This window comes from Acanthochromis polyacanthus, chromosome 4 (assembly GCF_021347895.1).
Source record: "Acanthochromis polyacanthus isolate Apoly-LR-REF ecotype Palm Island chromosome 4, KAUST_Apoly_ChrSc, whole genome shotgun sequence".
NCBI lineage: Eukaryota > Metazoa > Chordata > Actinopteri > Pomacentridae > Acanthochromis > Acanthochromis polyacanthus.
In genome coordinates, this window is record NC_067116.1 from 36,482,502 (window position 1) to 36,498,179 (window position 15,678).

The 15,678-nt window shown below is 40.6% G+C and overlaps 2 protein-coding genes across 2 annotated transcripts in view; one reads left to right on the top strand and one right to left on the bottom strand.

Annotated features, from left to right (window-relative positions):
* Positions 1–15,678, top strand: part of LOC110952305 (importin-13-like) — a 435,553-nt gene that overhangs the window by 154,487 nt on the left and 265,388 nt on the right. The window lies entirely within an intron of this gene.
* Positions 4,054–7,975, bottom strand: LOC127533643 (uncharacterized). Its single transcript, XM_051947236.1, has 3 exons — positions 7,331–7,975; positions 6,248–6,293; positions 4,054–6,089 (listed from the first exon to the last, which is right to left on the bottom strand). The coding sequence occupies exons 1-3, from the start codon at positions 7,595–7,597 to the stop codon at positions 5,698–5,700; spliced, it is 705 nt and encodes a 234-aa protein (XP_051803196.1). The 5' UTR covers positions 7,598–7,975; the 3' UTR covers positions 4,054–5,697.

Sequence of the window (15,678 nt, forward strand, 5' to 3'; positions counted from 1 at the left end):
AGTTTGGAAACACCTGTGATGTCAATTAAATGACACACCTGAGTTAATCATGTCACTCTGGTCAAATAGTTTTCAATCTTTTATAGAGGTACCATCATTTTTGTCCAGGCCTGTTTCATTAGTTTGTTTTTTTAAATAATTATGTTAATCAACAATTCAAAAGTAATGGCTGTTTTTGATTATTTAATTTTCAATAAATTTTTATTTATTGTTACTTTTGTGAGTTTCAAGTGATTTCAGTGAGAATTGTGGGTTTTTCCTTCTTTAACTGAGGGGTACCAACAATTTTGTCCACGTGTGTACATGCCGTCCTTTGTACTTACTGTGGTCACAAGTTAAAACTGAAGAGCAGAGCAGTATCACCCGGAAGTTTCAGAGTTGAGCCTCATGAAAGAGGCCGTATTGCTTAGTCAGATGGTTTTATAGGACACATTATCAGTTCAGTGACAGGAATTCACCAGACTTGATGATGAGGCTGGCAAGTTTTGTGCAGCTGTCCAAGAACGTTTAGTGCATCCATGCTTCCACTTTTATTACAGAAACATGCTGGACCTTAAGCTCACTATTAAATTATTTACCCGGCAGCAATTTGTTTCCCGCCTCACCACGGCTCTGATAAGTGTGTCAAGGTCAAAACATTGTTAAGTAATAAAACAGTGGAGTGTCAAAGTTCACTACTGTAACAGAAACATGCTGGTGTAAAAAAAGGGTTGCGGCTTCTCATGAAACCAAGACACGATCGTTGTTCCCTCATGTTGTGGGTTTGAACATTTTCCGAAAGCGTTGATCCAATGGAATTGTGAAACAGAAGCCGAAAAGTAACTCATGTCTTTACTACTATGGTAAGCGGAAAAAAATTTCAGACTCACAACACATCCAGACTTAAAGGGGAACTTCGTTTTTTTTCAACCTGGGGACTGTTTTCATATGTCATTTCATACATGTGAGTGATGGAGAAATGAATTTTCGACATAGCTCCAGTATTTAGCCAGGCAGTCAGCTTAGCAGCTCCGCTAGCAGCTCAGCTAGCGAAAAGTATGGGGCAAGAGGCCCCTCCGCGTCAAAGTCCGCCCTAACGTTCTTTTTTTCCCCACACTGACCGGCTCAGATAGTCTCAATGAGTGTCCCACAACATACTAGAGATGAGAAGTGAACGAAAACCTCCACAATACCTGGCGATCGTTCTTTGCTGTGGTCTGTATCCAAAGCTCAGGATGCTAGAAAGCAAATCTCGTTTCGAAATCGCGCGATAGCTCGATTTTGGAACGAGATTTGCTTTCTTGCGTCCTTTTTTTTTTTTTGCTTTCTAGCATCTTGAGCTTTGGATACAGACCACAACAAAGAACGATCGCCAGGTATTATGGAGGTTTTCGTTCACTTCTCATCTCTAGTATGTTGTGGGACACTCATTGAGACTATCCAAGCCGGTCAGTGTGGGGAAAAAAGAACGTTAGGGCGGACTTTGACGCGGAGGAGCCTCTTGCCCCATACTTTTCGCTAGCTGAGCTGCTAGCTGAGCTGCTAAGCTGCCTGCCTGGCTAAATACTGGAGCTATGTCGAAAATTCATTTCTCCATCACTCACATGTATGAAATGACATATGAAAACAGTCCCCAGGTTGAAAAAAAACGAAGTTCCCCTTTAAGGTTTGTCTGCTACAACATTAGACCACATTGGGTTTTACTGCTGTCTGCCATGAACAGAAATTCTGTGGCTGCAAGGCATTTTTATTTGTGTAGCGCATTTTATACACAAGAGTAGCTGAATGTGCAGACGCGTCAAGTTAATTAAAACCATACTGACTGAAAACGTAGGATGGTCTGACACATCTTGGGGTGAGTGACACAGTTTGAGTCAACACTGCATCCATTTTTTCTTCAGCTGTAAGTGTTTTATTCTGTAGAATTGCACAAATAAATAATATATTTAGTCATGTCATAATTAAAGTCTTGTGTTGAAACTTTTTCGACTGCCAAAGATTAACTCACACATGTGGGTGAACATTTTTCTCTTCTTGTTTAAACTTGCAACAGCATTCAGGTTCAAATTCACAGGAAATCTACACGTGCAATGTTATTTTAAGCAACAGATGATATCTTCTACAACAACAAGAAGATTTGCTTCAACACGCTGCCTTGGGAAAATTGCATTGAAAAACTGTTCTATTTTTAGAAATGACGAAAGCCAGTCAAAGTAAAGCAAAGCCAAAAATCCCCTAATGTTAATTCTGGTATAATGCGATAAAGCACACCTTAACCTTTTTCACCTGTGTCTGGTGACCAGGTAGTATCAGGTATTAAAATGACAAAAGACATGATGAAGAAAATAACACACCTTTTGCTACAGATACCTTCAAGTGTCACTCCTTCATTCCATTTGCCGCTGTTATCCACATTTTTTTTAATCGTTTGTTATTTGTTGCCGTCTGCCCGACTTCTTTGCTATTTGCAACTGTTTGCCAGGCCTCTCATATCTTACCTTTTGTTGGTCTGCCAGAACACTTGATTCAACCACCTTTTGTCCTTTGTTGTCTCCCCGTCTGTCACTGATGAGCAACTATACGCAAATTCACCACTATTCATCCTTGTTTTTTTACATACAGCCCCCTTCCTACCCTCTGACCATCCCTATAAAACATGGACTCTGCAGATGTTCTAGGTTGGCTTACCTTCACAGACTCATGCTCGGTGTTGGTAAGCCCACCATATGTCGGAATACCAATAAACAACACCCCATTACAGCAAACTTCAAAGGAGTAAGAGTGAAATTACTTCAACAGGGCCCATTGATAGAAGGTTGCAGGAAGTGGCACATTCACGTATGAGGCAACCTGCTGATTGTACAGATGTAGGATTTGACGCGCTTCATTTCTGTTGCATCAGATTTAGCAGAGTTGCATTTCAGAAGTTTTAAACCAGGTTCAGGGTGTCATAGAGCTTGTAATTTCTCTTTAGTCTGAATTATGCAGAAGTAAAAAAGTCAACTCTTGCAGGAGTCTTTTGAAATTTCGAGAAGGAGACAAAAATAACTGACACATTTCAAAACTCTTTCAAATTTCTCGGAACCAAGGTTGCTCACTTTGGCCTTATCGTTGTGTAATTTGGCAATACAAGGTGTCATTAAAGTCTCTTTACAGTTTTGAGAGTTAAATACAAAGGCAGTTGAAAAGATATCTTAATCAGATTTGTTTTACTGTAATCAGTGGTTGTCAAAGTTTTTTGTACCTCATGTAATACACCTCTATATGGGCACCATTAGTTGCACGAAGCACATCAAGACGGTACTCAATTTCTTGCCATGTTCGCTGTAGCCTCATCAACGGTTGTAATGGCATCAGAAATCTTTTGCTTCAAGTCAGTAATGTCCCGTATCTCTGGCAGCAGTACAGATGGACTTTGTGGGAGAACAAGCAAAGGATTGTCTTACACGAGCGATGTCTTCGTCAGATGTTCTTGGTCGCCCACTCCTCCCTTCATCCAACACTATACCTGTCTCCATAAATTTCTTGTGCCATGCACGAATTGAAGGACATGATGGTAGATCTTTTCCATACTCAGTTCTGTAGTTTCACCGAGTTTGCACATCCGATTTTGCCTCAATAAACCATGACACACATTGTGCCTTCTCTTGAGGAGCAGCCATTTTTTCAGGTTTCATTTAACAGTACCTCTTTCACCAACGGGATACCTGAAGCACACATTTTCAATGTGATTACAAAGTTTAATAAACGCTGATTACAATAAAACAAATCTGGTTAAGATATCTTATCAACTGTCTTTGTAATAAATTCTTAAAATTGTAAAGAGACTTTATGGACACCCCGTACTTTTGTTTCAGGTGGAAAATGTAACCCGGGGCTTAAGGGGTTAAGTGAGTGTGAAACTGCAGCCTGAAGCTCTCAGGTATACAAGCAAAAATGCACACGTCACTGCATGAGATCCGCCCTCACTTCACTTTCAGTTTTAGTTAAACAACGTGGAGGTAATGATGATGAAACTGTTCACACACACACACACACAAAGGGGAGGGGCAGACGTGAAACAATGAAGCGTGCTTCTTGCAAAATGGAAACTCTTATTTTTTTTTATTAAAGTTTCATCCCAACAGGTGATCTGTGCCAAAGCTTACATGAGGTAGCAACTCTGTTAATCCCTGGGTCATCATTACATCTTACAGGTCTTGTGTGGGAAAATCCAGTGAAAACAAAACAGGTCTGCTTCAGCTCATTGAAACACATTAATTTTTCATTGGATATTTCTAAAATCCGAATGTACCATTTCTTTATCTTTGGTTTACAGTCTGTATAAAACATTTCATTTTGAAATCAATATCATTCAAGCAACCAATGTTAGCAAAAAATAAATGACACTGAACATGACATTGTCTAAAACACTGGCCCACAAACCTGTATTATAAAACAGCAGAATGTTAAAACACAACATACTTTTATTTAAAATATTATAGCTTAACAAAAGCATCAAAAACAAAGAACCTTGTAGGAAATCAGTCAATACATTCTAACCTTATGTGCTTCATAACCATATGCATCATTTAAAAAAATCATTCAGTCATGTCATAAGCACCGTAAGTGCAGATATAATGAAAAAGAGAAAAAACTCCCACTTCTTTCACATCCTCTTTGGTCTTTGCTCCGAGTCGTCTCTGTGTCAGTGTGACTGCAGCACCTGATCTGTCAGTTTAACTCCACAAACACCAGCGTAAGATCAATGTCCAGCAGCATGTCAGACACTGACCAGGAGGTAGGCCCCCTGCAGGTTAATGTGGTCTCTAAAAATGTGGTATTCCATGAAAAAATGTGAAGGGACTGTTTTGTAGCCGCACAGCACACAGAGACTCGCATCACAGCTTCATTGGAGGATAAAGGCACAGATAACTGATACATTCATTTGGTACTCGACAACAGCTATAGTGAAATAAAGTAATAAAAAAACAACACTCTATATTAAAATTTGAGTGCACCTGAGGAATGAAAAAGCTTAAAAACCCCTGAACAAGCAGCGGCCCGAATACAGGCCAGGAGAGGGTTTTGTTACACTATTTTGAAAAACATCCAGTTAAATATTCACTCAACTTACACAACACTGTGACTTATTCAGTCCAAAGAAGTCAGGGATCATGAAGCTTTTGGTTCATTTTTCATGCAAAAAACACCTACAAGTTTCTACTTATAGCTTTTTTAAAAGGCTTCCCCCATTATCACCATTATATTACATTACATATCATTATCATTATTTATTATCTTTGGGTTCTGGACATTTGTTCCAGCATGAAAACAAATTTGAAAATGTCCTCTTAGGCACCAAGACATAGCGATGATGTGCATACAGAAGAGCAGTAACATTCATTTGCAGCCTTGATCATCATGATTCAAGAAAAGAAGACAATTTCAGCTGATGCACCAAAAAAAAGGCACTTTGTAAAGAGATTTCCTCTCACCCTGAACTGCGCACAAGTTTGTTGAGATTCCTTGTGATTTCTTGAGGCACTGCAACCGCGGCCGAAGTATAATTAACCAACGAGGAGAAGAATCTGTCAACACAAGTCATGCCATCAGTGTGAATCAAGCTTAGTGTGTCTGTAGTCACAGCGGCAGACAAACACAGATGAATGCGGAGCTTCCTTCCTTCCTTCCTCATTCCAGCTCCAGCCTTCGTCCTCTGACAGTATTTAAAAACCCTCAGTCAGTGTCACACCTGTTCCCCAGCAGAGAGCTCAGGCCCACTGTCACATTCTTGATATTGAAAAATGTTGTAGAGTTCAACAAGTGCAGACTGGCCACCTCCTTCGCTCTGAGGAAGACGATACTGTGGAGCCCCCTGCAGACTTCATCTGAAGGCTGCAGCTCCACAGTGCCGGCGGGAGTTTTACTGCCCTCCACCTGCAGCTGCAGATTCCATGGAGTCTGTGACCTCATCTTCTCATCCTTCTTGTAGCTCGTGTAGCATATGTCCATATGCAGAATGTAGGGTCCGGTGCATCTGATGGTGAACTTGTCTGTATCTTCACCGAAGTCAATCGAATTCCTGCTGTCAGTGTAGCTGAACAAAAGTGTGCTACTTCCTAGTGGGACTGGAAGATGAAGAGAGAAGTGTGAAACAGAGAGTAGAAAGTGAAAAAAAAAACAGGTCAATACACATCTTTACCTTGAGTCTTTAGTTGTCTCAATATGAGTGTTTAGCAAAAAGCAAAGACAATAAGATTGGAAACTTTTAGTCACATCTCCTCACCTGTGATGGTAGCAAACTGTATGTGCACGATACCTTCAGAGGAAGTCTGTAAAGAAAGGAAGCATTAGACTTTCACTCCCTCCAGCTCTCCTGATGTTAGATTTACTGCACTTGAACATTGTGTCTGAGCATTTGCTAAAGGTCACGACGCTCTGTTCTGAGATCCCTTGATGTTTGAAGCCAAGACTTGTTTATTTGATACAGTGGTTTGGTGACATGATGTGAAAACAAGCAGGCTGACAGAAACAAGGGAAAGTCTCGCAGTGGGATGATTAATAGCAGTAGCGATAGAAGCTGTGCAGCAATAAACACCAGGGGACTAAAAGTAGAACAAAAGCAACCCATTAAAATAACCATCTTTATACAGGAACTCAGCAGATATCTCGAATGCATGGAGCTTATAAGTCATCCAGGTCATGGGATAGCTGGAGAATCAATGCTCGCCCACTCCTGTGGCACTCAGACGGAAACTTTTAGTAGATTCAGATTAAAGACAGCTAAGTAGTCTTTGGCAACTAGTGAAAAGTCCAGTGCAGCATCCACTCAGTAACTGAATGAAAATGCAATGAGCTGTTTCCAATTTGGTGATGCTTTCTAGACTAAATGAGCATCTCTTTGCACAAGGAAATAAAATACAAAATCTACAGTTGAGCTGCATGATTCCATAACTAGGCAACTTACTAATTCAAAATTCCAGCTTAGTGAAATTAGGAGACCCGGACAAGTAGAAGAAGTGGTGGCAGCTCTTTAAACAACTTCCCAGGTGTGCTATCAACTGATAATTGAAGGTTTCCTCCCTCTTTTCCTGCTTTATTCAGAATAAATAAATACATATATGTGTATAAGTGTATTTTTTTAATCTGACGAAAATAAAGTATTTTTAGTTCAAGAGCAATAATTGAAATCAACTAAATTGTGTAAATGCAGAAAAAGTTGTGTGTAAATAGGTCAATCAGTGAGAAAAAGTGAACAAGTATAGGAGCAGATATTTAACTAATTACTATTTGAGACAGTTGGTTCGCAGTTTAAATGATGGAAAGTTGCATTTCAACACCCTGCCCATCCCATCATCTCCTCACTCACCTTGCTCTGAGCGTCCCAGTAGACGTACACGGTGACCAGCACACAGACCACCACCAGCACGTTCTGCACGGCGACCACCATCGCCAGCCTCCCGCCGGCGCGCCGCGGCCGGTGCACCACGCGGCCCCCCTCAGCATCCACCATCCCCATCTGGTCCATCGGTGCTCCGGTGCTCCGTGTGGGAGCGCGGTTGGGGCTTGAGAACGCAAACCGGACGCACTGCGCAGCTTTGAGAGGGAGACGACAGAGTTTAGAGAGAGCGAGCATGCAGGCGGCTTTATTACGCGGCTGGTTGATGTGGGAGGAGAGGGGGGCGAACTGGGAGCGAAACCACGAGCTGATTGGCTGCCGCTGTCTGGTACGAAGAGAGATGATGGTACTCAGAGTGAGCTGAAACCTCCCACGGGAGCAGCAGCTTCCAAAACCGTCGTCTTCCCATCATTTTCATCAGACGTCCTGCTTCCTGGAAACCATGCATGTTTCAGCAGCAGGACAACCAAGACTGCTGCCATTTATAGTCTGATTATGTCCATTGTGTCCCCCGGAAAAAAGCAAGAAGAAAAAACAGAAAAAAGCAAAGGATGAGATATGAAAAAAAATCATTATGACATACAAAACTTTCTTTTCAACTGTTCAATAAAACCACTAACCAGCCACTACTACTTAGACTTTTTAATGTTCTTTTTTTTGTTGTAAATACCATGGATTTTGCATTTATTTATGCAAAATAAATGTGCAAAATCAGCAATTTTGGAAACTATTTCTTCTTTGCACATTGGTTTCTTATTGAAACTAACTTGTGTGTGAACAACTGGAAAGTTTGAATTTCCTCAAAGGAAGAATAAAGTATCTATCTATCTATCTATCAGTTCAAAGTCATCTTATGAGTTTTAACAGTGTAAAACTAGCTGAGTTATTTAACTCAGTTGAACTAACAAGTACAAAATTGCTAAAAATATTAAGTAGAATCAACAAAATGATCAAAGACAGTAACAGATATAACTTATCTCATAAAGACACATCAAGTGTTCACTATTTCAGTCTCAAAATGAGTCTTTGAGGGTCTTTAACGCTGTCAAAATGCATCCTGGTAAGTCTGCTGACTGTATATCATAGTTTTGTTTCTTAGAAACACTGTTGCTTCATTCATTCAACTGCTTATTTTAAGTCAGAATGCCTCACATTCTAAGAACTTGAGATTTCAAATTGTAAAGTGGCTCGCAAATTTTAAAAGTGATTGTTTTTCACTTCGTTATAAATTAGTCAGTTAGTGTTGTGTTTACATTAAGTAAACTCAAATGGATGAGCTAGATTGACTGAATTCTTTTTTGATGCCTTACAGTCCGTCAAATCCACCGATTCCTGTATTTAAACTTTGGTTGATGGATTTGTTGAGAGGACTACATCCCATTTTACTGACACGCTCAGTTGAAAGTGTCGACTGTAATTTCCTTCACTTGACAAGGTATTAACAGCCAAACATACAGTGAACAACTCAGTAAAATGGCTTGATACTATAATTTTTGATGCTTTAGTGGAAAGGATACCTTTGCTATGTGCTTTTATATGGTTTTCTATTCTTTACTATTCAGAAAAGAGAGATTGTCTTTATGAAGAATATCACAGAAACAGCAGCTTTTGGAAAAGAAATAATATTTTGTATTACCTCTGCTGGACAAGAATTTGCAAGAAATCATGTTCTTGAAATGTTCTTGACCTTAACAGTCTTACTACAAAACGTGTAGAAGCATGTCACTGTTTGAATTGCTGTTCAGAAATAGGTGTAATGTCAGTTTGAGGAGAGGATATCAAAGGTCCCATATTGGGCCCCTTTTCAGCAAATTACTCAAAGACTCTCATGTTCCCACAGTGCATCTTTCATCTTACAAAGATGGTTCATTTCATCATCACTGTATGACGGGGCTTCAAAAAAGTCCTCCACATCACCAGGAAATGTCACAGCCAAAAGATTGGTGCATTATTTTTCAACAAAGGGGCAGCTTCAGTGCACTTCGCGGAAGAAGGGACTGAGATTCTCAAAAGCATGCATAACACCATCATCACTCTGAAAATAGCGACCACACAAGTGGGATTCAATTTGAGAAATGGATTAACCCTCCTCCTCAAATACTGCTACAACATTTTACCCTTGAAGTCAGTTTGACTCCAGGGACATTTGCCACCAGACAATGATTTGCGTAAAATTGTTGTCCAAGTTATTGTGTCAGGCACTGTATTTGTTGAATACATAAATAATCCCTTGATAGTGTAACCTGATCTATGCTCTAGTGCCACCATCAGGGCAATCTTATAAATTAGAATTAATGTATCGTGAAAAATTTTCGTCCCTCTACTCACTTCAACAACAAGACAGACGTGCTGCTAAGAGTGTGTCCCACCAGACACACAGTCGGCCATATTGAAGACAGAAAGTCATTATTCAAGCTCTACATTGACCCATCAGTTGAAAACATAGTGCTTGAGGTGATAATTTTAGAGGGGAGGAATGTGTAGTTGGAAAGACTTGGATGTGATCACCTCCAAACCTACACTGGCTTCCTCATTTTGGCAGGAGTTCACAAGTCCAGATATTCCCCACATGCCCACACCATGAGAAGAATCACAGTTCTTGTGGGAATAGTTGTTTGTCCACCCCTCTGTTACCCATCAACTCAAAAGTATCAACTCTGCACCTGCAGGTGTGGGGATGTTAGGTCACACACTCAGACGAGTTTTACGCAGTCAAAACAGCTTGGGGTCAAATTGACCCCAGAGGAACACCGATGTGCGCAAAATGTGTTCATCAAATTGAAAAAATATCATCATGATAAATTTAGGCTTAATTGATAGTTCCCATGAAATTAGGACAAGTCATGAAATATGAAGCAAAAAAAGAAATAAAGTCAACTATTATTTTTTAATCGCTAAACATTGAATGGGTTCAAATTGACCCCAAGGATAATAGGAGGGTTAAAATAGACGCTGTCAGATACAAATATGGCCAAAAATGTGAGTAATGCTCCTTGTTTCTGGGAGAGGCTGATTATTTATAACCCCTGGTTTTAGGGCTGCTTTGCTCTAAAGGAATGCAGTGAGCTGCTTCTGTTCCCGCCCCTTTCAGAAAGAAAATTGCTTGAACCGGACTGGCTAGCTATCTGATAAATAACATCATAGTTGAATTCTTACTACCTACTTGTGGGAGGGTGGTAGAAGTGAACATCTTTGTATCTTAACAGCTTTTATTTTACATCTCCAAGTTTGAAACAACCACACACAACTATAAAAAGAGAATTTTTAACCATCAGATGGTTTAGATGCAACATTGCACCTCCACTTCCTCTAGGCCCTGCCTCGAGCACACCAGCTCACCTATAAGCCTCAGCTCAAACAATGAAAGCAAATCCTGAAGAATAATGATTCAGACAGCCCCAACATGGAAGTTGACAGGATTAGTTCCTTATTACCTCCGCCAAGGAGGTTATGTGACACCCAGCGTTTGTGTGTCTGTCTGTCTGTCTGTTAGCAAGATAACTCAAAAACGCCTGGGCAGATTCAGATGAAATTTTGAGAGGATGTAGACTATGGTAAGAGGAAGAGTATATTTAATTTGGGTGGCAATCCGGAAAGGATCCTGGATTCTGGATCACTGTGAATTTTTTACTATGTTGTAGTATGTGGTCCAAAATATGACAAAAACATCATAGGTTAGTATGTTGTCCAACAAATTGGAGCAAGGTGTCCAGATAGCTCAACTGGTTAAGAAGGTGATTTGTAAACAGAACTGTGTCAGAGACCCAGGTTTGATTCCAGCTCATGATCCTTTACTACATGGGTTTCCTGTTTTCCTCTCTATCCTTGGCAGAGGTCTGCACTCTCTGAGTGCTTTTCTAGTGTTTGTATGCGTTGATGTCTTATTTCACCTATTGTATGACTTCTAGAATTATTAAACACTGTATGGAGAAGTTGGGAAAGTAAAAACTTGAATTTTACAGGAGGTCTTTAAAAAATTTATTGTTTTGCTTATTGGACACGATTCAACAAGTTTGTCCTCCTATAGACACATAAAAAGCTTCTAAATGACAATTTTGCTGTACGGTAAAGAACTATTGCTGAAGTGGTTCTACTGTCATGAAATAGCGTAGCAGGGCTGACGCAAGTCAAAGTAAGTCAGCAGAAGATTTACCCTGTCTGCATTTGGCCTAGTGACACAGGATATTAGTCATGCTGCTATGTTTCCAAGACTTTATTAAGCTCCTTGTACCTACAGAGTGAAGCAAGTTTGCAAACAAGTTTGTAATGTTGCACCTTTCAGGCCAAAATGGAAAATCCAAACACTGGCGCTAGCGTGGGGACTTTCAGCCACCACTGTATGTTTCCAACATGTTTGGAAGGGGCTGTGAGGTGAGAAATATTAAGCCATGCTACTAAATCCTACACATTGGACTTTTAAAGGGGTTAAATGGATGCTTCAAAATCAAAAAAGCCCCCCTCACCAAAAGAAAAGCTAAGGGATTATTCACACGCTTGGAAACTAAACAGTCAGCTCTAAAAGCCCCTGTCAACTTGTGGCTTCACGGCGAGTGTAAAAAAATGTAAAAAAAAAGACATTGTTTATCCCAATGCGCCACCACTTCCTATGTACCAGCTGCAGCCTTTTTTTGCCCTTGCTATACTCACCTGATGTGGCTACAAAGAACTGTGATTGGCTGATTTTCTAAAACCTCAATATGAAGGCAAGAGGAGGCGGAAGCATTAAAGTTTAGTGTGGAATTTTTGCCCACTTATTCTATAACAAATACTTCATACACCAGATTCTATTTATGAGATAGAAATAGCAAAATCTATGCCCAGTCATTACAAACAAAGCAAACAAACAAAAACCCCCTCAGTTGTTTTCAAGTTGTCTTCAGCAGGTCATTCACTTCTCATGTTTCCCACAAGAGCATGAAATTTGCCAGACTTTTTATGCAAGTCATATATAACATTTATAATCGAGCAAAATCTGGTGATTTCACTGTGAAATATCCCGTGTAGCTTTCTTATTTTGAGACATAAGTGTCACTGCCTCATTTTAGGAGTGGTGTACAGTGTGCTTGTGGTACTTGTAATGACTCAGCACTTCTCATGTCATACTTTATTGCTTTATCGTTCGGCTCCTACACACTCAGGTTTTGATGTTCCTGTAATAAGCGTTGGGACTTCTTCAGTGCAGCTCAGAGTCAGCGGTGGGTTTGCAGGAGGCTTTTGTCATGCTTGCTGCTACGCTGTGCATCACTGAGGTCATGAATAAAATGCATATACACCCCTCTTTGGAAGCTTCCCCTTGAGATGCTCTTCAAGACTGAATCACGGTCAACATAATTTGACCTTAAAGCCAAGAAGTTACTCAAAGTGAAGACAGATTTCTAAAAAGTAATGTCAACTAATCAAAAAAAAATATAAAATGTAAAATAGGTGATTGCCTAGGCATTCTTGCCCTTCAAGTCAGTATTTAGTAGATGCTTCTTTGGCTGCAATTACAGCATTGAGTATAAGCAGATGAGGCACTGCAATTTTTCCCCCATTCTCCTTTACAAAACTGCTCAAGATCTGTCGGGTTACACGGGAATCATATGTGAACAGCTCTTTTCAAGGCAAGATTGAAAAGTCTTAATTTCATTAAGGTCTGGGATCTGACTCAGTCACCCCAGAACATTCTCCTTGTCATCTTTAAACTATTTCTGTGCTTTAGGTCATTGTCTGACTGGAAAACAAAACTCCTCCCAGGTCACAGTTCTCTTGCAGACTGCATTTCGCCATGCTTTGCTTCATTCATTCTACCCCACATGCCTTCTGGGGCCTGCTGCCAAAATGCATCCCCACATAATGATGCTGCCACCACCATGCTTCACAGTGGGGATGTGGTGTTTGGGACAATGTGCACGGTTTGGTGCCTGCTTAACATAGTGTTTAGTGTGATGGACAAATGTTAATTGTGGTCTCACTAGGCTAAAGAACCTTCTTCCAGTTGACTTCAGAGTGTCCCACATGTCTTCTGGCAAGATCAAGTTGTGATTTAACGAACTTTAAAAAGCGGTTTTCTCTTTTCTGCTCTCTGATGACGCTTTGACCGGTGACCAACAGGCAGCAGTCACTGTATGCTCAGTCTGTCACATCTCAAGCACTACAGCTTATAACATCTTCTGAGCAGTCACAGGGGTCTTGGTGGTCTACCTCACAAGTCACTTCACTTATTTTATGTTTTAGATTTTTAATTAATTGCCATCATTTTGTAGAAATCTGTTTTTGTAGTGAGTCTTTTTGCTTCTGGTAAATTTTTGTCCAAAAAGCCAACTTAAATTGACCATGATTTAATATTGTTGTTTTATATTATCCTAGATCTGATCCTATATGAGGAAACGTGCTCTGTACAGGCACATTCAGTACCTTCTCTGACATGACCTGACATGCCCCAAAATACTGCGGTTTTCGTCAAGGTTTCACTGTTTTGGTACATGTCCCAAGTAAAACACCTGCTTAGCATAAACGAAACAGGTGTCCTACATCATCTGGCTTGTTGCACACATAAACAATGAAGAGGCTGGATGTGACGGCAAGATAAGCAGAGCCGGCAGCTGAAGTGAACATCTGCCTGTGGGAGTGGGGGGACCTGCCACATGGTTTCACAATGAAGCTTCCCCTCTGTGGGTGCAGCAAACACGAGAACACTCGACTCAGACGGGAGAACAAGAGCACACGCTTTTGTAGCCATGATGTTTGCGTGAGCGACGTGAACAAAAGATGATGTAAATGTCAAGCGGTAAGGATAAAATGCTGTGGTGAAACATGATGTGTAAACTAAATGCTCAAATGGGGAAATCCATTACCAGAAGGTAAAGTTGCGTCATATTCAGAGGGGTACAGTTGTGTGTGCGTTTTTTGTTTTTTTTGCCATTTCAGCTGTCATGCAGAGGGTTGACGAAGGTTTGCGGAAGAACAGTGTGAAGAGGTAAATCACCAGCGGCCCACACACATCCTTTTACAACGCTCACCTCAGGTTAAAAGGCTGCTGGCTTCCAAAAATTTTACAAAAGGTGAGAAGTTGAAATCTCATTCAGCTGCCCTCGTCATCTTCATAACACCGGCGGATGAGACTGTAAGACAGCAGGATGATGCCGAGAGACTCACAGGTGTGTCAACCACAACTGAAGATACCCTCCCAACATAAACATCAAAGCACCTCGTGCCCCTCCAAACACCACTTTATGTCTTTTGATGTGCAAACTGCCTTGACACTTGTTCTACACAACATAAATCTGCTGAAATCTCCTCCAGACAACAGAAATGATCTGAAACCAGAAATCAGACATGAAGACGTATAGTTAGGCCCAAAATTATTCCTACCCGTGCCAAATCCGGATGTGTCGTGAGGTTTTAACAATCTTTCTTCTCACCAAAACGCCATAAATAAGTGGCAAAAGACAGTAAGACATTATGTTGAGATGTTAATTATTTATATTTAAGTTTTGCCAGAATGACCTGTACCCTTACATGGCAGTCAGTGTAAAAGCTTTTTAAATGCGAACAAACTGTATTGCTCATCTCTACTGGGATTTTGGACCATCCTGCTTTGGTCTCCATGTTGGAAAGTTTCCATTCCATTTATCTGGTTTTCAGTTCCTTCATCTGCCAAACTTGCACCGTCAAGCACCTGTAAAGTGTTACATCCCACAATGCATTGTGGGATTTGGAGGTCTGTAGCCTCAGTTGGATTTAAGCCCTGACTTTGACTCTGACTTCGCTGTATGTCTCAGATTCTTATTGGGAGGTCCAAAGCTGCCCGAGGTCAAGTTTTTCAGTTGCCTGATGTTTTCCTCCAGAATCTAAACGTTTTTTCTCATGATGCCCGTTACCTTGACAAGGTTCTCCGGACTATGGGCTGGAAATCACCTGCAAACTTCACATTCCCACCGCCACGTTTGACTTTGAGGATGATGTTCTTGGAGTTGAATACTTCTCTTTTCTTCCACCAAACAAAAACCACGTCTGTGTTGAAATGACTCCATTTTTATTTTTATTTTTTTAAAATCTCATCCGACTACAGAACTGATGACCCAAAGTGTAATAATCTGTCCAGGTGAGAGTTTGCAAATGTTAGTCCTCCTTGTTCAGAGTCTCCTGGAGTGTCTAGCTAGAGAAGTTCGTATCAGAATTACTGAGATTCATCAGGACAGTCTTGGGGTATTCTTCTTGGCATCTCGTCCGATCTCGAGAGTATAAGGGTCGCTTTTGACTTCCTAGATTGTACACACTGTGAAACTCCTGGTACTTTTTGATGATGCTTTGCACAGTGGCCACTGGCATTTCAT